This window comes from Canis aureus, chromosome 1, assembly GCF_053574225.1.
Source record: "Canis aureus isolate CA01 chromosome 1, VMU_Caureus_v.1.0, whole genome shotgun sequence".
NCBI classification, from domain to species: domain Eukaryota; kingdom Metazoa; phylum Chordata; class Mammalia; order Carnivora; family Canidae; genus Canis; species Canis aureus.
In genome coordinates this window covers 1,797,501-1,819,166 of record NC_135611.1, presented here as the reverse complement: position 1 = coordinate 1,819,166, position 21,666 = coordinate 1,797,501, and the positions used below count along the sequence as shown (strand labels likewise).

At 52.1% G+C, this 21,666-nt stretch overlaps 1 protein-coding gene and 1 long non-coding RNA gene across 2 annotated transcripts in view; one reads left to right on the top strand and one right to left on the bottom strand.

Annotated features, from left to right (window-relative positions):
* Nucleotides 1-9,200: 9,200 nt before the first annotated feature.
* LOC144322418 (uncharacterized) lies at nucleotides 9,201-12,130 on the bottom strand. Its single transcript, XR_013388095.1, has 3 exons — nucleotides 12,012-12,130; nucleotides 11,112-11,156; nucleotides 9,201-10,582 (listed from the first exon to the last, which is right to left on the bottom strand). It is a non-coding gene; the product is annotated as an uncharacterized LOC144322418 (long non-coding RNA).
* Nucleotides 12,131-12,823: 693 nt separating this feature from the next.
* The window catches only part of SALL3 (spalt like transcription factor 3), a 21,264-nt gene continuing 12,421 nt past the window's right edge, over nucleotides 12,824-21,666 (top strand). Inside the window, exon 1 of the mRNA XM_077874489.1 lies at nucleotides 12,824-12,972. Coding sequence (XP_077730615.1) covers nucleotides 12,891-12,972 — 82 coding nt within the window. The 5' untranslated portion in view covers nucleotides 12,824-12,890. The remainder of the gene's footprint in view (nucleotides 12,973-21,666) is intronic.

Here is a 21,666-nt window from a genome sequence, read left to right as displayed (position 1 = left end):
GCTAATTGGGGTTTCAATTCAGATGAGAAGATATTTAGTCTGAAAATAAAACATGAGGTGAGTCCAAGCTGTGGTCTTAATTTTAAGAAACCATAGTATTTGGCGCAGCCACTATGAGAACAGCACGGAGGATCCTCCAGAAATTAAAACTGAACAACCACGTGGTCCAGCAGTCCCGTGTCTGGGCGCGTATGTAACGGAAACAGGGCCGCGGTGGAGCACAAAGCCGCCGCACAGGGCCGTCGCGTGTCTGTCAACAGATGCAGGAGGCAGACGTGTGACCTGCGGGAGTCTTCAGGCGCGGGAAACAGACCACCACCTGCTCAGGCCGCGGAGCGGCCGACTCTTGATCTCCGGGGCCGTAGGTTTGAGTCTCACGTCGGGGGTGGAGTTTACTTAAAGATAAAATCTTTAAGAGAAAAGGAAATCTTGACATTTGTGACATGTGTCACATGACGGCATTCGCTATATTAAATATATAATATATTTTATTATTTTACTATATTAAATATGTCAGAGAGAGAAAGACAAACACTGTGTAGTTATCACTTACATGGGGAATCTAAAAAAATAAAGTCAAACTCCGTGGAAACAGCAGAATGGTGGTTGCCAGGGGCTGGTGGCCACCAGGGGACCCAGCCAGGGGCTTCTGCTCCCCCATCCTGAGACCAGTAAGTTCTGGGTCTCCGTGAGGCACAGGGGGTAACACTCCATGACCGCATTTCCTAAAAACGGGAACCAAGCCACCTCTCTCATGAGGCGCTTACATTGCACTCTGCCAACAGTCACCATGGCCGGCTGGGGGCCTCCCAGTCTAGGTCCAGGGCTCCCGGGTCAGCTCTCAGGCCTGGCACTGCAAAGAGAGCCCCCCAGGAAGGGACGCCCCTCCTGCCAGGCCCTGCCCTGCGGGGCCCTGAGGTCAAGCCTGGTCCCTCCAGGCCATGCCCCCTCAGGTTCCTTCAGCCCAGCCCCTTCCCCCAGGCCACCTCCCTTCCCTACACAAGGTCAAGTCAGCCAGCTCCCCATGGCCTGGGTCACCTGCCTCTCCCTCCTGGGTGCGCCCCACCACCCCAGCTCCCCAACCTGCCCCTGCTTGCTCAGCCCACTGGCCTGGTGTCTACCCGGGTTTCCTCCCCGCATGCCGCCCTGTTGCTGCCCCCTACCACCAGCACCTTCAGTCTTGGAGGGACACCTGCCCAGGGCTGCTCTGGGACGTGGCAGGCAGGGATCAGGGCGCCACCACCCCAGGGGGGATGCATGGGGGGCCCGTTGTCAGCAGAGCGAGTGGAGAGGCCCGCCAAAAATACTCACACAAGGGTAGACAACGAACTGAACCAAGTCATGTCTGGCATCACGGGTTGTGAGGAAAGCCAGTCAGTCCCTCTCAGGAATACAGCAACGACTCGCAGACAGAAACGGCTGGGTCTATTTGGGGTTGCAAGGCCCCCCACAAGCCCTTTCCTGCAAGAACAGAAGCGATGGGCCCAGGAGAGGCCCCCAAATGTGGAATGTGCCATGCAAGTCTTCTCTGTGGCCTGGTGCTTCCCACAGCACTCTGGCACCAGCAGGTGGCCCGGAGGGCACCCCCCTCTCCTGTGAGCCCGTTGCTTATGCACAAAATCCACCCACCAGGATTCTTAATTGTGTTTTAAATACGTATTTATGTCATGGAAGTTTTCATCTTACACAAAGTAATTCCTGTTTTTAGGAAACGTGACCATGAATGGTCACTCCACCTCACCTGTCCCTCAACCTTTACGAGGTTGTAAAGCCACAAACTGACATTGCAGCACCACCACAGCCCTGTGACCGTGTAGGGCTGCTTGTGGCTATCAGTGCATGTGCGTCATGGTGTGTTTAACACGCAGAGCTCTGTGCACAGAGAGACGGTGCCTCCCCAACACACGGGAGCAGAGCACATCGCATAAAATCGCACATAGTCCCGCACCAACAACACGTGAGTCCAGCTGAGCCAGTGCTCGGGAGCAGGCCTGCATCTGCGGGGAGGTGACCGTCCTCCTACGACTGCATCCTTGCTCCAAAACCAGAGGCAACGTGGTCAGCCCATTCACAGACCGCAGTCACTGTGTGGCCAAGATGTGGGCAGAGCAGCAAACCCCACAACTCGGCCCCATTTGAGTTCACGCTGACAATCAAAGGCTGACACGTGTCCATGCTGTCCAAGGAAAACCACTCTATATTCATTTCTCCAGCAGAAAAACAAAAGGTCATCACGAGGGCTGCCGTCTTGTTTTCCTCTGAGTGAAAGGGCTGTCGGGAGGCGTTAGAGGAGAGCGGGAGCATGAGTGTGCACTCACATCTACATCGTGGAATTCGCTGACTTTCTGGAGAGCAAAATGCCACTTTGTGCTACTGCCTCCCTGGAAGTTCTCACACCCAAACATACGTGACGGCGTTGGATGGCCATTTCCGTGCTTGCATGAGCTCCCTGCAGCATACAAAGATTTTCCTCAATGGATGGGGAAAACTTCAGGGCAGTGTGGTCACAACAGAGCTCCCCAAAGCTGTGGCCTGTGCCCAGATGGTCCCCACTCCCCACGCACCCACGCAGTCAGGGGTCCTTAGCTGGAGTTGCCTCAGCGTCAAGCCTGGGACAGAATCCCACGATTGCAACTGTGGTCCTTCATTCAGATGTCTACTGAGCACCTGTTCCATCCCCGCCTCACCCCTCCTACCATGTCCCATAACCACCCACTCAGGCCAGACCAGGCTGCACTCTATTTCCATATGTCTCTGCTACCACCTTCTCCACCTCCACACACGTGGTCTCTGCACTAACCCGTACCTTGAAATTTTTATCTCCTCTGATTTAGCACAAAGAATAGAAGGTTCTAATGACCAGTCAAGGGTTCTTACATATTGGAGGCAATTTTCTTAATTCTCAACCCTGCAAAGGTTTGGAGACTATGGATGGAGCTCTGTCTTCAGAGACACCAGGGTGTAGCCAGTGTTAATTCAAAGAAGGGGCTAAGCTCATGGGCACAGGTGTCTTGGCCCATGGCTACCCCTCCATCCACGGAGCTCTAGCGGTGTGGCCCTGTACCAGGTTCCAAATCTCTAGCGGTCTCTAGCTCCTTCCCATAGCATGGGCTACCAATAAGCTCCTTGTATGGTGTTGGGGGATCTGAGGATACAACAAAACCCTCAGCACGGAACTGGTGGATAAATAGTATGTGATCGTATTTAAGGACACAGGTGGACAAATTATGTAGTATCTATGATTGCAAAAAGAAAGAGGAGGAGGAGGAGGAGGAAGAGGAGGAGGAGAAGGAAAGCAAGACCAGAGAGTTAAGTACATATAATCTTGAAAGACTTCCTCAAAAAAAAAAAAGTCAAATTGGATCTGAAAATCAGCCAAGAAAATGAAAGGAAAGGTTATTTCAGATGAGTTAGATGTTCCAACAGGACATTGGCTCAGGTGGGACAGAAGGGGAAGGCGGAAGACCATCTGAACAAATCCATCTGCAAAAGAAAATTATGTACTTTGCCCCCAAAACCCAACCAAACAACAGCAACCATAACAGGAAGGACGAGAGCAAGATGCCCCTGAGGAGGCTGACGTGGCACTTACGAAGACTGGCACAGTGCTGCGGAGGCAAAAGGAAAAATACAGTGTGCAGAAAATCCTGAACGTCAGAATTGTCAGAGCATGCATTAACAGGATGGAACTTTGCATGGTGGTAAGGACAGGCAATGCTCACTTGTGAAGGTCTCTGAGGAAGACCTAAGTGAGCGCAGGTTCCTTTACTAGCTTACATGTGACCTTGGGCACGTCCTTAATATCATCAAATGGATATCAGTGCATCTGTAAAATAGGTTAATAAGCAGAGCAGTTGGAGAAACCAAGCAAACTAGGGCTCACGGCAGGATGCCCGGCCCCAAAGATGTTCAGCAAAGATGCCTTGGGGTTGAGGCACTTTGAGAAGGCAGCGTGAACACTTCTCCCCCTGAATTAGCTCAGGACACCTAAGGGGACAGACTGAGGACTCTACCCTGAGAGCTCAGAGCTCGTGGATGTGTGCGCACATCTTGGATGACCACTCTCAGGCCTGCTGGGCCAGGGCCCCACATTAACAGAGTACCCACGGTGGCCCCAAGTCCTGGAGGGGACGCATGCAGGGACTTCTGACCGGAGCGCACAAAACCTGGCTCTGAAATGGATTTGAGAACAATGTAAGATGAAACCTAACCAGAGTGAGATTACATGGGAAGGACCATAATCTTCCAGAGTTGCAAAAGACGCCCACTCAGAGAAGATGGGATGATACCTGTGCCTCGAATGGGGAAGCAAACACCACTTCTTGTTCCCAAATTCTCCACCTAGACCAGTAAGCAGTTTACCAAATGGAGCTGCACTGTTTCTCAACCCTGGAGAGCCCCATAGCAGAGTGGGAGGGGGGCCCAGCAAAGACAGGTGTGCAGAGTGAGCCCACAGTGGAGGTGCAGACAGCTGCTCGGGCATCTCTCTGGTGCAGATGCCATGAGGACAGGGACCAGTGAGGCCTGTCACACCACATGGGACTCAGCAAGCTGACAGGCCACTTGCAAACCTCAGCTTCTCCTTCAGCCCCTCCAAGTCAGCCAGCTACACAGAGCCCTAGAAGCCATCCCCACCCTCGCTGCTGGCTCCTTCTGAGACCACCTCCTTCTGAGCTTGCACCCGACAGCCCCTTGTGGTCTCACGATCACATCCATCCCCCTCCTCTTGCTCTCCGGGGCCTCTGATTTCTCCTGAGCCCCACTTTCCCCGGAAATGGTTCCATCACGTAGGTAAACATGCCCTCTTTATGAGCGTTTGATTTTCCCTCCTGCCTGGGTCCCTTCTTCCAGCCACACATGTTATCTCTCAGCGTCTGAGCCCACCCTTCCTTCCAATGCTTTCATGAGGCCTACTGCCACTGCTGCCCCAGAGGCCGAGGTGGGGCTGACGCGGAAAAGCAGAGCTGTTCTTCCATGGAGCTGAGCAACGAAACACCCACCATGCTGGCCACACTAGCTGAAGGACATCGCTGAAGCCCCCCACTCCTGAGGAGCCACCAGCATGCCACCTTCAGGGACATGGGGAGCCTGGCTTTGTGAAATTGGTAGAGATTGGCTGATTTACAGTATACTGCAGCACTGCCTCCTCAAGACAAATCTGCAGTGAATTCTCCTGAAAAGTGAGGAACTCTTTGTAAAGCAAATAATGACCCCTTCCACTTTCAATCCTATGAAATCCGGTTCAATAGGTTTTCTTAAAGCAGAGTATGCATGTGCAGAAACAACATTTCTAGACTTTAGGCAAATCCACTTTCCACCCAGTGATCAAAATTTCTATACAGGATTTTTTTTTTAACTTTCCAATTCCAAGAAAATCCGTGTCTTTGGGGAACAGCGTGCCCCCTTCACTGCAGGGCAAGGAGCGCCCTCTTTCATGCAGGAGCTCTACTTCACTTCCTCCAACCTGATTTCAAACAGAAAAGTCTGGATGAATCAAGCGTATACAGTTCAAGGCACGGAATACATTATTAAGCAAAACAGTGGCTCCCAGTGCAGAAGAGAGAAGCAGATCTGATGACATTGGGAAGCTCTGGAATCCTGAGAGCTGTCCTTTTCCCCAATGGGGCCTCACTAAGGCACAAAGAGGCACCTCCTGGGAGCCCAGCAGTCTTGCTAGGGAGGCCCGGCAGGAGGCAGCCCACATGTCTGGACCTACCAGGTCATTTATTTAGTTAATGAAATCATATTGCACTGTTTGAGTATGAGACTGTTCCTCCTGCTGTCGTGATGTTTTTCCTTTTTCTTGATTTGGTTTTTCGCTTTTTTTTTTTTTTTTCCGCCTGGGGAATGTGAACTCTCTGATCTGTATGATATTTGCTCCTCCTCTCCTGTCCCTGACCTGCCAGGACAGCCAGAAGGATCTGCTCTGCTAATAGCACAGTGCATTAGTTCATAGTGAAGACATTCATCCTTGAACGGGAGCAGGACCCCAACACAGTGGTTCAAGGACCCTGGGTGAGCGCCTGGCCCACAGGCTGGGCCTTCTGCAGAATTTCAGCTCTGCGTTTTTGCAGAGCTCAGAGCCAAAGCAAATGACATTTGTGATAATGAGAAAGCCAAGACCGATGGGACCGGTCACATCAAAGTTGGGCCCGCTTTGAACATGTTAGGAAGAGCGGGTGTGTGCTGCAGCCAGGGAAATGGGGAGGGGGTGTCCCCCGCGCTGCCAGTGCGCTGGGGCCCGAGCAGGGGTGGCCGCTCAGTTCTCACGCCCACTGCGTTCTCACCCCCACACCGAGCAGGAGGAGACTGGTTGGATCATCGAGGTGTGGCGTCCCCGCCCCCCACCCCAGCACTCTCTCAGGGCTCCAGGACCACCGTGGGGCGGCGCCAGGTCATGAAATCCCTCGTGGGGGTTCGTCCAAGGCGCCCCCAGGCTGCGATCAAGCGAAGTGGCCCCGCGTGGAGGGGTCGGCACCAGGGAGTGGGGGTGGGAGGCGCCCCTGGGCCCGAAGGGAGGCGAGGGCACCGGAGGTGGGGGAGTGAGCCGGGCCGCCCCCAGCCCGAGGCCGCCTGCGCCCCGCCCCACCTGAGGGGCCTCCCTCGGGGCAGCCCCCAGGGAGGGGCCTTGGCGCGGCCGTGTCCCACACACACAGTGGGGTCCGAGCTCCGGGGGACTTCGAGCACCCAGCCCCTGCGGCACTAGTTAGGGGAGACCGCGGAGCCTGGGGAGGGGAGGCCCTGCACCTCTGCACGTCCTTTACCCCCGCCCCCACCCCGCTCCGCAGGCTGAAGGTTGCGGGAACGCGGGAGGAGGGATTGGGGCGGGGGTGTCCGGCGGAAGGTGTCCGAGTACAGCGGCCCGTCGAGACCAGGATGGAAGTCTGTTGGTGCGGACATCAAGGACTGAGAAGTTGGGGTTCTGTCCGCAACCCCCGTTCCCATAAGCCCCTCCCCCAAAAGGCGCCCGAAACTCTGTGGGGCCGGAGCTGGGCGTCCACAGCGCCCGCAGGGACACGCGCGCTCCCGGGAGAGGCTCGTCCCTGCGCCCGGCGGCCGGCGGCGCGGGGGCGGGGCGGCGGGGGAGGGGGCAGGAAATGCCGTTAATTGGGGGAAATGCACTCCAATTGCACGGCGGCCTTTGATGTGCGCCCCAGGCGTGGCCCCTCCAGGCTGGCGAGCCCACCCGGCGTGCGCCCCGCTCCCCGCGCTCCCGCCGGGGCCGCGGGCCGAGCGCCCGGGACATGTGACCCTGGAGGCCGCGGGGGTCCTTCCGTCTCCGACATCAGCTCGCGTGGAGCTCGGGCCGTCTCTCCCCGACCCCCGGCCTCCCGCGCCCCAGTCCGCGCCCCAGTCCGGGGGTCGGGGGAGGCCGGCCACGCTGACCGCGGGTGCCGACGAGGAGTGGCCGCCGCGCGTCGGCCTAGCATATGTCCGCATATAAATACAGTGTTCGTCCAAATGACATTCCGCTCACTCTCCCTCTGCCCCCCGCCCCCCACTTTCTTTTCATCATCAGCAAATAAAGATTAGCTGGTAAGATTATAGAAAGCGTTTTCAGGCTGGTGCTGATCTTTTATTCCAGAGGCTTTGTGATGATATTGATGATGATGATGGTCAAGTGGACAGTTTGATTTTTGTGTTTGGAGCTAGTTATAAAGAATCAATATTATATCAAGGGGTAACTTTCGTGATAAAGGACTTTAACCACTCTGGCTATTCATCATAAGTCTGTAGCAAGCAGATAGGTCAAAAGAAATTATATTGCACTAAAGACTGAGTCTTCTTATCTCTCCCATACCAGGGGAATAGGGACAAGCCGATCGATACAGTAGCTGCTGTATACTTCTTGCAATTATCAATAGCTGATTTCGCCTTTTGAGGCCTGCATCTAATAATGCAAGCTAATAATAATCGTTTGAGCTTTCCTATAAGCAAGGGAGTCACAGTTTTAGCCGGCCAGCATTATTTATGCCACCATACATGCTCAAGTGCCTCTCCTAGATCTATATGCAGCCCAAATACACAGTTCAACGGTCACAAGAGACGCACTTTCTGATCATTTGCATCCCCAAGTGTGAAGACGAATGGCCATGTGCTGGTGTTTCTCTGTGAGACCTAAAAAGCTACGAAATGTTTGCCTGGGATGCCTACCGGGGAGGTAGTAAGCCATCCTGTAATGAACAGACATGATGCTGCGAAGCGCATAGACCTAGATGGATTTATATGCTATGTTCTTGGTTCCCATCTATTAAAAATTTCGGCATATTCACCTCAAGAGCTTTGAAAGCCAAGAAAGAGGGTGACAGCAGGGGCTGAGTGGAATGTGGGCGGGGCAGTTAGTTGTGTATTGGTTTATTTAAGGAGAACATTTTTTGTTTTTTAAAGGGGAAAGTTATCTTCAAGTGGGTGAGCAAGAAGCTTGGAAAAGCATTTTCAAAAAGCCATAAATATAATTTGGGGCTCCATGTTTCCTAGCGCCCCCACAATGTAACAGAAAAGCAACATCTTTATAATTGGCACTTGACATGCTGTTTGCATTGGGCTGTGGTACACCAAGCACAGATTTCCTGTTGATGGAAACATTTATCATTGTGACTGCCCCAGAGTGGCAGGTGGTGTTATCAATTACCTCTTCTTACCAATAATAATATTAGTATGGTAATATCTTTGCTCAAGTGAGAACCAATTAGCGGTCACTTGTCACAGCATTAAAGACACAAAATCATGCCGGATTTAATGGCAAGGACCCAAAACAAAAGTTGGGGGTGGAGGAGGAACCAGAGAGAAGGGAGTGAAAGCCAGTGGCAAGAACTTTGATTTGAGGGGGAAAGCCTGAAAGGAGACAGAAAATAGACCTGTAATACTTGAATACTTTTTCTGTATTAAATGGCTAGGTAAATAAGCACATGATAAAGTACCAAATGCACCTCAGGTAAAAGTGTGCTTTGTGGATGGAGAGCCAGGTAGCTTCACTAAGCTGAGGTATTAGAACAGAACCCACTCTTCAACTCCCCTTGTCAAATCCATCCTGCAGATAGGCTTTCTGTTTTATCTGAATAAATGATACAAATTAAATCAAACATCTAATTATATGTTCCGCTAATGTAATCTACAGTATTAATTTGTAAATAATATTATTAAGCAGACAAAATAATAACATGTCGCCTCATAAGATGAAAACAACATTGCAAGAGGAAGACAATTAACAAATTAGATTTAATTACAGAGAAGAAAAGCAACTTTTGTTTTTGCAATAGTATTTAGGTATTACAAATTTTAATAGGCAGTGGTCATGTGACAGTGAGTGTATGTGTCTCACATGCAGGAGCCGGTGTCCGCACCTCGGGCACGCATTTCCATTTCTGTGGTTGCCCTTAATCTAGGCACGACTGGAGGATAATCCTGTCCCTCATCTGTGAAAATATGCTGTTGACATGCTGTCACCTCACAATAAATCTATGGTTGTGACTCAAGCTTCAGATGCATATGCTTTCATTAAAACTTGCTGCAGTGAATAAAAACAATTAAGGAAAAGTTTCAGATCTCAGTGGAGGGAGGCAAGGAAAGCAGAACAGGTGAGTGAGGAGGTAATGCGCCTTTTGCTTTAGACCTTTTAAAAAAATGTATTGATCTTGTTTACCCCAGTCGATTTTTAGAAGGATGCGCCACAGATGCACTGATCTGCACCATTCTAGCGCTGGCCGGAATTCGCAAGGGTTCCCGTTTCATATCCTTCCTGACCCCTTCCTCCGCGTCTGCTCGATTTTCTCAACGAAATCCCAGCGCAGCAGGCGCGGAGGGCGGTGTTGGGCCGGCGACCTCACCCGGCCCACTGCACTCTGCACAGCCGGCGCGACCCGAGCCGACGGCGGGCAGGTCCGGCTGGGGCAGCTCCGAGTCCTGCGTCCGCGCCGGTCCACTGTGTCCAACACCGCGCCAGGCTCAGCCTGCTGCACCTTCCCCCGTACAAAGCTCAGCACGACTGGCGCGACACCTCTGCAGTCTGCGGGCTTGCTTCTTACAGATAAAAGGCCGGGGTCTCAGATCTGCCTCCACTGGAGGCCCCTCGAAGACCCTCTCAAAGACCACACCCTCGTAGAAAATGCAAAGCCAAGTTGACAAAATTAAACAGTTGCGTTTGCAAGTGCCAGGAAGACTTGGGAAATCGTGCCAGCCTGTGGGAAAGCAGTTGGCGGCGGGGGGGTTGGGGGGGGACGGACGAATGGCCTAAAGAACATAAAAGGTGGAGGTCGGCGCGCGCCTAGTGGCCCAAAGAGGAGGAGTCGGTGCCCCAGAGGCCAGGAGGCTGCGGGGGAGCCGGCTCGGGCTTCCCTGAAAGGGCTTCGGGCGCCGCGACAGCCTACATCGGCTGCTGCTGCTTAAGGTGTGAGTTTTTTGTAAAAAGGAGGAAAAAAAAAAAAAAAAAGAGAAAGTGAACCAGGTCCCCAAAAAGCAGTGCACCTTTACCCTTGGGTCTGCCCCACCGAGGACTGTGTTCGAGTTCTTTCTCTTGCGTCACCGAAATGTACCTTCAGCGGCAGCTCTGCAACTTCCCCAACTCTGGCCGGTCCTGCAAATTCTGCAAGAAACTTCATTCGCTACAGCCGCCCCTCCGCACGCCCGCGTCCCCTTCCCGTCCCTCTGCCCCCGTTTGCCTTCGCCCCTTCCCCCGCTCGCCCCCGAAGCCCCGAAGCCCCGAAGCCCGGCTGCAGGCTGCAAACTTTCCGGTGCCAAGCGCCTCGGTGCCGCGGCCGAGAGCGTCCCCCAATGCTCGCCGCGTTCGCGAAAGTTCACAGGGTAGGACAACCTCCCAGCTCAAACCTAGAAGCGTGGTGTAGGGCCAGTCAACTCTAGACTTCAGACATCTTTTATTGGTCTTTTTTTTTCTTTTCAAAAGCAAGATCGCCCTAAATGAATACGGGCGCCACTCAAAAGCGAAACAGAACCAACCTTTGGGATTTTTTTTTAGCGGGGGGGGGGGGGGGATGCATGTGGCGACGCGGGGGGTGTGGGGTGTCTTTGGAGACGACGCCGACCTGTGCGCGTCCTTCCTCTCCCCATCACCCTGCGCTTTCCTGCAGCCCAAGCTGTTGCTTCGTGAAACTTACACAACTACAGGCGGGTGAGAGAACCAGGCTGGAAGCGAGAAGATTCTAGAAAGGAAGAGAAGCCCGCGGAGAGGCGGGCGAGAAGCCTGGGATTGGGGTCCGTTCCGGGGGACCCCCAGCCAGGCAGAGCACCCCCCCCAGCCACGCGAGCAGCTCGCAGCCCCCCGTGCGCTCGGGGCTGACGAGTCACCTCCCGCTTCCCCAGCGCAGACGCCGGGAAGGCCATCTGTGCCAAAGCTTCGTACCACACAGGGCCACTTGTGAGGCACAAAAATAAGAAATTTAGGAAAGGAAAAAAGGCAAACTAGGACCGCGGGCGGGCCTGGGGCACATCTCGGGGGCCGAGGACACGCGCGACAGTGAGCACGCGGGAGTGGGCGAGCACGCGTGTGCGCGGGGCGGCGGGGTGCGCGCGCGGGTTGGGGCGGGGCGCGTGCGTGCGGGCGAGGGCGAGGGCGAGGGGCGCCGGGGTGTGCGGGAGCGCGCAGCGCAGGCTCCCCGGGGGTGCTGGGCCCGGCCGCACGCGCGCGACCCCCTCACCGCGCCCCCCACCCCGTCATCCCGGAAAGTCCTAGGACGCAGCGGGCCGCGCGCGCGACTTTCGTGGACTTGGAACTTTGAGTCGCGGGGCCTTGGGACACCTTGCGCCCCCTGCCCACTCCGCAGACGCCCCGGCCGGAACCCGTCGGACGGGGAGCTAGTGCGGGGGACACCGGAGCCCCGCCGTCCCCTCCCTCCCGCTGGATTTAAGGAGCCGCCGGCGGCGGGGAGGCCCGGCGGGCGGGGCGGGCGCTCCGAGTCGGAGAGGCCCGGGGGGGCGGGGAGGCGGGGGACGCAGGGGAGGGGGCACGGGGAGGAGAGGGGAGGGGAGGAGCCGCGCGGCCCGCGCCGCTTCCGAACCGGAAAGTTGGTCTTGCCGAAGTCCCGCCACCCCGGCGTGCGCACTCCGCTCCGCTGCGGCCGCGAGCCTGGGAGCCGCCCGGCGGCCGGCGGAGCCCGCGGAGGGGACGCGAGCTCGGAGAGGACGGCCGGCCCGCGGGCGGGGGCACCTGAGCCCGGGCGAGCCCCGCCGCCGAGGAGCCGAGCCAGCCGGCCGCTCGGTCCTGCGCGCCCGGAGCGCAGGCAGCGCGGCGCCCGGGCGGGCCGGCGAGACAAAGGCGCCGGGCCGGAGCCCTGCCCGCGGCCGCTCGCTCCGGGAGGGGCGGCCGGGCGGCGGGGGGGCGCGCGGGGCGCGGGGCGCGGGGCGCGGGCGGTGGCGCAGACTCTCTATAAAGGGGCGAGCCCGGCGCGCCGGCGGAGACGGCGCCGCGCGGACGCTGCCAAAGTTTGCCGCCCGCGCCCCGCGCCCCGCGCCCCGCGCCCGCCGCCCCGGCCCCGGCCCCGGCCCCGGCCCCGGCCCCGGCCCCGAGGAGCGCCCGCGCCGAGCCGAGCCGAGCCGAGCCGAGCCGCCGGGGCCGCGATGTGAGCGCCGCCGCGCCGGGTCCCGCAGGCGCCCCTCGCCCCGCGCGGCCGCTAATTGCGAGCGCGGCCTCATTTGCATAGGCCGCCGAGTCCGCTGGAGCCCGGCCAATCGGCGCGGCCCGCCGCTAATGGCCATGCATTATTCACCAGCCTAATTGCTCAGCCCCATGCGCGGCCCGCGCAGCCGCCGCCGTCCCCGCCGCCCGCGCCCCGCGCCCCGCGCCCCGCGCCCCGCGCCGTCCCCGCCGGCCGCCCCGCTGATGCTGATGCTGATGCTGATGCCGACGCCCCGCTCGGGGCCCGCGCGCCGCTAGCAGCATGTCTCGGCGCAAGCAGGCCAAGCCCCAGCACCTCAAGTCGGACGAGGAGCTGCCGCCGCCGGACGGGGCTCCCGAGCACGGTGAGGGGCCGCGGGGGGCGGGCGCGGGGGGCGGCGCGGGCTGGGGGGGCCGCCGGCCGCGGGGTCGGGGCGCGCCGCCCGGCCCCGGCAGGCCCATCGCGGGCACCCGGGTCCTCCCCGGCGCGCGGCGCGGAGTTGCGGGCAAGTAAACTTGGTCCGGCTGCTCGGAGTTGGGGCGCGGTGCGCGGACGCGCCGGGGCTCGGGCGAGCGGGGGGCCCGGCCCGCCTGGGGGGGGGGTGCTGGGGGCCGCGCCGCCCCCCGGGGGCTCCTGCGCGCGGACGACCCGGGCCGGCGGGGCGACGGGGACGTGTCGGGGCTCGCGAGCGCCGGGCGCGGGCCGGGGAGGCCGGCGCCGGGGCAGCTTTGTTCGGAGCCGGGCCCCGGGGCCGCTGCCCTCCCTCCGGCCTGCCCCTCTCCCGGGCCGGCGGTCGGCGGTCGGCGGTCGCCCGGCCTTCCTCGTGGCCGCCTGGGGACCCGGCGCGCGGCGGGGCGGTCCTTGAGCGCGGCGGACCCGGCACGTTGGCGGCGGCTCCAAGTCCCCTCGGGCGGGTCCGGATCCCGCGGCGGTGCCCGGCCGTGTGCACCCGCGGCGCCTCGGGGCCTGCCCTCGCCGGGAGCGGGGAGCGGGGAGCGGGAGCGGGGAGCGGGAGCCGCTGCCGCAGGTCTCAGGGGCGCGCAGGGGCGGCCGGGGCGCCGAGCTCCCAGCGCGCCTCCCGGCCTCCTGCACAAAACCCGCTGCCCAACTTCTGTGATGGACCCTTTGTAAGTTCGGAGGCAGAGGTGCATCCTCTTACCCGGAGGCTCAGACGGTACAAGCAAAACGAAACAAAACAAAAACAAAAAACAAAAAACAAAAGGAGTTTAGGAGTTTATCCCGGGGCGTTGTAAAGTTTGGCGAAGCAGGTACGTGTCCACGCCGGAACGGGCAAAGGGAGAAAATGCTGCTAACGCGGCGGGAATTAATGAATTAAATAAAATTAGTGGACTCGTTAGGGTCTTTTTGTCGCCGTGGAGGTAGGGAGCCTTATCTGTAGCCTAGTCACCCAAGATTAGAACAGCAGATATGCTAAAAAGAAACGCTTGCATATGGTGGGTAGATTAAGGACAAAGAATCTTTTTGTCATGGAAATGGATTTTTTTTTGTTTTGTTTACTTCATCACATAGAATTTCTCACACTTGGTTTGTTTTGTATTGCCCTCAATGACTACATGATCAAATGAATGGATTTATTTCTGCCGAATGAGAAAGACAGTCTTTCCTTCAAAAGAACTACATTGCATCCCAGTGAGGAATTTTAAAGCTTTATTATTGTGGCTCCTGAATAGCTTAAAATCGGCTTTCACAGCCGCCCCAAAATGCAACAATGTAAATACTTCTCAGCTTTGTAGGGCCGTTATCAAAATGTGCAATGTCTCCTTTTATTAAAGCATATTTTAATTAATAGAGTAAAACCTCTTGTATTTAACAATTAACAAGCTGAGGCCTTGCTATTCATTTTTAATTTCACGTCAGAAATGTGAGCTTGGTGAGCCTAATAGTGTAAACATGTTGAGGGATATGTAGCCTATATTTGAAAACCTAAGATGGAGTAAATTATTTACAAGTTGTGTTTTGAATTCCTCTTGTTACTGAATTTATTTAGAGGTGAGGCGTATTCAGAGTTTTTACCCATCATAGGATTAAAGTTTGTCAAGCTTGGGTTTTTCACAGTCGTTGGGAATTGTAATCAAGATATTGCCACAGTTCCTGATCGTATTTTGCAACAGGCCAGAAATAGCCTGTCTGGGGCTGAGCTTTAGTCAAATAGTATGTTTCCTGGATTGTTTTGAAGGTACTTTAGGCAAACTATTTAAAAAATAGTTCTTTCTGATTTAATTATTCTGAAGCTGATTGTTCGTGGAGTATAAAAGATACTCTGTTCTCTGCTCACTCAAGGAATGCTCACGGATGTGTTACTCTGTCGTGCTGATCGTCGTTAGTAAGATAACTAAAAAAAAAAAATTTTTTTTTTTTTAAGAGAAACAGTTGTGGAAACTCCCTCACTCTGACACGAATCAGATATTCTCAAAATTTTAATTTTGTTAAGTGCAGGGGGAAGAAGCAGACGGTGCATGAAGTTATAAGAGAGCTAAGTTAGTTTACAGTGTTTTACAGACAAAGTAGATAATTCTTTTGTATCACTTTGGGCGTGACATATTAATTAAAGCAGTAGATGCATGAAGTAAAATTGAAGGCTATTGATAATGCCATGGAAAACAAACACATGCACAGTTTTTAGTACGGTGTGGGGGACGGCAGAGATGCACAATCACGTCAGTTTACAGTTAAAAGAGATTAGTTCTTAAAACATATATAGGACTATTTCTCAGGCTTTGGTTTTTAGGCAAGCGATAAAATGGTAGCTATCCCAAAATAGCTTCAGTGTTATCCAGACCTTACCGTGGCAGAAATGAAATACGATGTCATATCTTAAATGAGAAAAAGTAATATTGGTTTATGTTAAGTTCTGAAGTTACCCTGTTGTAAAATTTTATTTGAAGGATGCCTAAGACTGACTCTCTCTGCAAGAACTACCATTTAAAATTGCAAATTGTTTCATTCTTGTTCCTGAAAATCTAGAAAATAAATGTGAGGCAGCTTTAGAATTCAGTTAAACGTGTGCCACCGGTGATGAAATCTTTTGAGCCAGCTGAATATTTTTGCTCTAAGAAAAATTAATTAAAACTTCTGACAGAACAGCACTTTTGAGAACTTTAAAAAGTGTGGTATTGCTCTCCTTTGTTGTATGAAATGCAGCTTAATAAAGATGTGTTTTGTTGTCGTTAGAAAATATGTATTTAAGGAAGAACAAAAGGTTATTACAATTTAAAACAATTTGCCATCCTGTATTTTGTTTGTGAGCACTAATTGTTTCAAAGTGTGTTTTTATTTTCTGCCAACTTACAGTCATGAGGCTATCTTAAAAATCCTTTTAAATGTGATAAGCCTGTGATTTAAGAATTTACCAGTGGTATTCACAGACTGTGTTTAAATTAAGGGAAAGAAGGCCACCAGCCCTCGGTGAAGAGATCTTTTTTCTTTTATCTGTATATGCATGGTTTGCCTTGAGTACTCCCCCCAGCCCACACTACACACATTTACAATTCAGCATTCCAAAAGCAAACAATACAGAAGCCACTTTCTACCATTTGTAGGCAGATTGTTTTCTCTGAAACATGAAAGGTGAAAAGTATCCAAGGGGGGCAGGAGAGGAAAAGAAGAATTTGCAAATATTTATTTTTAAAATAACATTTTAAAAACTTCACCTCTTTAAAAATCCATAAATTGGTGGTCAACAAAAGCATGCCAATTCCCACCTTACAGAGAAAGAACTGATTATGTAGCAGCAGTCAAGGGGTTTTTATGTACATGTTGAACTTCGACAATACATGCATAATCCAATATTTTTAGATCTGTTCAGAGCCGGAAAAAGAAGAAGGCATGTACCAACAGCAGGAATTACTTAGCAAGCTGATTATTTTTTGTATACAAGATGATGGCAAAAGCAGGCAAAAGTGGGTCAGATTTCATTTTCAACTGCAATCTCTAAGAGGCTTTACCATTCATCTCAAGGTAGCTCTGAGAACACTGGGTGGTGGGGGGGGGGGGGGAGGAATTCAGCAGAGATACAGCCAAGGAGGTGTTGTGTGTTCTGAACGTCTATTGGAATTTAGCAGTCTTCAGTGTGAGAATTGACACAGAGTGTTTTGGTGTTTTGTTTGGTTTTGTTTTTAAGTAAAATAAGTCTTCACTGCTAATGATGTTCTACACTGTTTTTTAACGTTGCAAAATAGTTTCAAGGAGGATACTCTCTGCATGATATTTATAACAGGAAGGGCTCTTTTTTTTGTTTTGTTTTGTTAGTTTTTCTTTTCCTACATGATTTCTTGACTAGTTGCCAGAGTAGGACCAGAATATCTGATTTAGTTCCATAAAGATGAGATCTTGTTCTGTTACTCATGGGACAGATTTGTGATGACAGCATATGCTAACTTGCTACACATTTCATATCAAATCAGACATAAGTAAAATCTATGTAAAAATGGAGTGTTTTAATATTACTCTCAATAAACTTCTGCATCTGAAAAAAAACCCTGACCTTAGATTTTTCTCCTGCAATTTGAACACTTTTAGGATTTAGGATACAGTTCCCTGTCAGCGTGATTTCCAAGCCAACAAACAGGTCAAGTCACGTTACAGAAAGTGTAAAATATTAATTGAAATAATGAAATTAAGTAATGGGCTCTATTTATGTGAGAGATTAAGATTGATTTGTTTGTTAATTAAAGGGGACCCTCTCGCGGCAGCAGGAACTTACACCAGAGACCTGCCGGCACCAGTGTGGTGTCTAAACCTTGTCCTCCGTGGGCCTGTCTTCCCCAGGCACCCCCGCTGGGGTCAGGCTGACCCTGCAGTCCCTGCCCCCCCTGCCCCCCTGCCCCCCTGCCTCCCTGCGTGGCCGGAAAGCCGCTGCCAGCGGCGCAGCATCAAGCCCGGCTGAGGTCCGAGGAAGGTAGGGCTGCAAGAGTGGGGGCGCTTCCGCTGGCTCTCCCAGAAGGTGGGTAGTTAGAGGCGCCGTGACAGGCCTTGCTGATTTAACCTTTGCCTGCTTTGCCCTGCCAGGGGTGGCCACTAGATGTCAAGCTCATAATACAATTAGTGCATCTGTGCTGTTGACCTTGGCAACAGGACTCAACGCTGTTCTATTAAGTGTTAACACTGAATCCGAGTGTTAACTAGAGACCCGGGAGCCTGCTCCGTGCTGCAGGGCTTATCAAATGCCCATCTCATTCAGCACAAGTGTTTATAGTTCTTAAAGAAGAGAGAACGGTTTTCTTTTGTGTGGCCATTACATCTTGAACTGTTTAATTAACCCTGCAGGTGCCATGGCACTTGGTGTGCAGGCGGCCTTCCTGGTCCTCCTCTCGAGAGTGACCCCTCCGCAGCAGTGTTAGATAATTCCATTGTGTGGCTTGGGGCCATGCAGATTCCCTGGCTTTAGCGACCTAGGGCCCAGGGCAGTGGCTCTGCCCAGATGATTTTTTGCATATGTGTAAACTTCACTGGTAAAGTGCTGACAAATACTGGAAATGATTTAATAGCCTGAGCCCTGGTGTGAGGCGGTTACAGTTCATCAGAGCCTTGCTCCTGGACAGGATGGTGTCCGTGCCTCTCTGGCGCTGTCTGCTTGCAGCCAGGTGTGTTGGTAGGTCTGAGTGGTCTGGGTTACTTACTTATTTTTCCGTGTAGCAGATCTGAAACCCAAGTGGCGTGAGTGAGGGCCGCGGCGTGGGCAGCCCGGAGGACCCCCGCTGGGACCTGGCGTGTGGCAAAGTGCACTGCAGACCGGCCTCAGCTTAACCAGAAATGCCCCCGCACAAACCTTGTCTTCACCCTTGGCCCGATTCTGGTGGAAGTGGTTCTCCTTGAGGACCCCTGGCAGGAGTGTATGTGTGCGTGTGTGTATGTGCGCGCGTGTGCATGTGTGCAGCAGGCGTGGATGCTGGTGCGTGTGCCTTCCGCACAGCATGTCAGTGAAAGGGCTGCCGTGCAACCTTGAAGTGTAACAAACATCTTATTATTCGATCCGGCGTCGAGGCCGAGTTAAGGCCAATGTGTGTTGTGGCTGCTCCATCTGCATGTGTCCATAAAGGAAACAGTGTTTTCCCTCCCTGGTGCTTCACCACACAGATTAGGAACTGCCAGTGTTTCAAACAGAAGACATTTGGTGGCTGTGCCACAGGTGGTCGTTACTTAACAAATTTGAGCTGTGGGCCACTGAGTCGAGGAAAGCCAGCGTGCGGGTCAGCGCTGGCGTTCAGCATAACACGAGTGCCCTCCACTGTTCAGCTCCATACGCACAAGCTTGGAGGTCTAGGGGAAAGGACAAAATTTTTCTATTGCGTCTGGAATTTCTTCTACATTGTTAAACACAGTAGGGGTCTCTATTTGTCTCCTCCTGTTTCACAGCTTGGGCTCAGTATGTGATAATTCATCTTTCTTTATGGGATTCAAAGCTATCATAAGGAGTTAAAAAGAATTAATTTGCAAGAAAATAAGTGTCTCTTCACAATTTAGGAAAACTTGAAAAATGCTCTCTAGATTTTTAAGGGATGGTAAAAGCAAAGCAGAAAGTACCTTTCCCTTCTCTGCAGACCCAGGTGGCATTTTACAGTTGCTAATTAAAGTGGAAAAGTTAACATCCCTTTCCCCATGCTCAAAAAGTTCTACTCTCCTTTTTTGTTAATCTGGGTAATTAAAAATAGGTAGCGAAAGTGTAGCAGAAAAATGGTGAGCCTTTGAGGTTGATACACAAAATTACAAAGCACCTCTCTACTTTGTGTTTGTAATTGCTTCGCTTCCTCACCAGGCATGGGACTTCCCAGAGAAGGCTGTAGTTGGACATTTTTAAAGGAAGGCGTTATTTCTCAGATGTTCTTAAATATATTCCAACAGTGCTTTTCACTTGTGACCTTAAAAAGACCATCACAACTATAAATGTCCTGCCTATCGTCTTCTTCAGACCAGAGTATGCTCTTACAGACAGTGAAAACATGATCCGTGCATATTATGTAGCTGACCAGGAATTAAAACAGAGAAATGAAACAGTTTTGGGGGGCTCCTCTCACTCTGAGGGATCCGTTCCTAAGATTAGAAACATTTTTTCTTAAACATTCTGTTAGAGGAAAAAAAAAATCCATCTATTTTTAAGCCTCCCATGGAAGCCATCCTTTTGTTAGAGGCTGTCTCTGAAAGGCCGTGGAACCCATTTCCATTCTCCTGGAGAACCGAGCAACATAGAACTTGCTGGAGAATATTCGAACAGTGATAGAAACCCTGAAAGTCTTCGGTGTAAATAGCAAGTGTGGGGATAGCTGAACTAATTATACATCTCCTCCCGTAAACTGAAGCAGCTTTATCTTCCAGCCTCTCCTCCCTCCTCCTGACCCTGTTCAGGAGAACCAGTTCAGCACGAGGGACCCGCACCCAGCTTGAAGTCAAGGCTGGTTCACATTTGGTATCAGCCAAGGAGACTGGCTCCCGGGGCGGCGGCGGCTCCTCCCGCCGGTGCGGCCCGTGCAGCAGATCCGCGGGGCACTGGCAGGGGAGCTCTTCCAGAGGGGCTTGTCTACCGGGAGGGGAGGCTCCCCTGCGAGCTGGCCCAGGACTCGGCACCTCCTGCCTTGTGTGACTTCGCCCTGCACGGTCAGTTCCTGCCTCATCCCTGGTCTGTGCACAAGCCCCGGTCTCTCCATCCTTGAACAGTCAGGAGGATGCCAAAAAGAAATTACCTTGACGATAATGATAATGATTCTCATGCTTGTTTTTCAACCCCTTCCTTAAGAAAGAAAAAATTTCCAGTTGCTTTGGAAATAAATCCCTCAGGCTTGTAGGGCTGTCCTGTTGTTGTACTGCCTCGCGTTGACATGGTTTTACCTTGAGATGAAAAATTTTAAGCCCTGTTAACTAATGGGTATAATTAATTAATAACTTCTATCTTTAACTACAAAGCCAATTTATTTTTTTTTTTTTTTTTTTTTTTTTTTTTTTTTTTTTTTTTTTTTTTACAAAGCCAATTTAAATATGTGGATTTTAACTGAATGATGCTGGTGTGCCTGTGAATCTGAAAGAATGTTGGCTTCAGACTAGGCAGGGTTAAAGGGCATTAGAAGTCCTGCATTCAGAGTTTTCAAGTATGGGTTTTCTTGTTAGAGAAAACATTTTTTAAAAAAAATGCTACCATCTCAGCACATACACATCATGATAATGAGAAGAGCTGTCAAAGCAAGTTAGAACAACTTTCTTTATGTCCCCCCACTCCCCTTTCTGGACACATCAGAGGTCGGTACTTTCACTCAGCACTTCACCAGAAAGTCTTGCTCCTTCTAGAAGCTCTGCCCCTAGTAAGATAGGCCCATCTGGGTTATTTCCTCCTGGTCAAGTCAGGTGAACTGCTCATGATGGTTGTTCAATACCGTTCCTAACACATGCAACCAGAATCACAATTCCATAATGACATATTAGTTTTTAGTCGTGTACATTGTATTCAAGACTGTCTCGTGAAATGCGTGGCTCTCTCTAACTTTTAGAGAGAATGGAATGCTAATAATCACATTTAGATTTTGGGAGCGAAATAATCATAGCTTGAGGAAGTGAAAATAATGATTGGTCCTGTTGTGTTTATACAAAACTCAGTTATATAAAAAAAAAACTCAGTTATTAAAAAAAAATGGATGGGGATTCTAAATTATTTGCCCCACATAAGAAATCCAGATTGTATTTGAAGAATTTTCTCCTTCACTAATTGTAGTTTTTAGACTGTTTTAAAGGGCATATTTATCATGAAAGTTAGAAGATCCAACAATTGTCTGTCTTGTTAGGTTCATTATCATAATGAACTGATAACAGGTCCAAATGGCCAGAATGCCATTTTTACACAGTCCTCTCCAAGTGTGATTCCTGCTTCAATTTTACCAGCACATAAGCAGGAGGGTATTCTGTGTTCTGCCTTGAAGAGTATCTTCATTACGTGTAGGTGATTATCATTTATAATTGCATTTGACAAAATGGCTTATTATTGGGTAGGCAGTGCTGAGACGCTGTGTGCACGGTCTCTGCAGGTGAGGAGCTGTTGCAGTGTTTGCAGACCTGC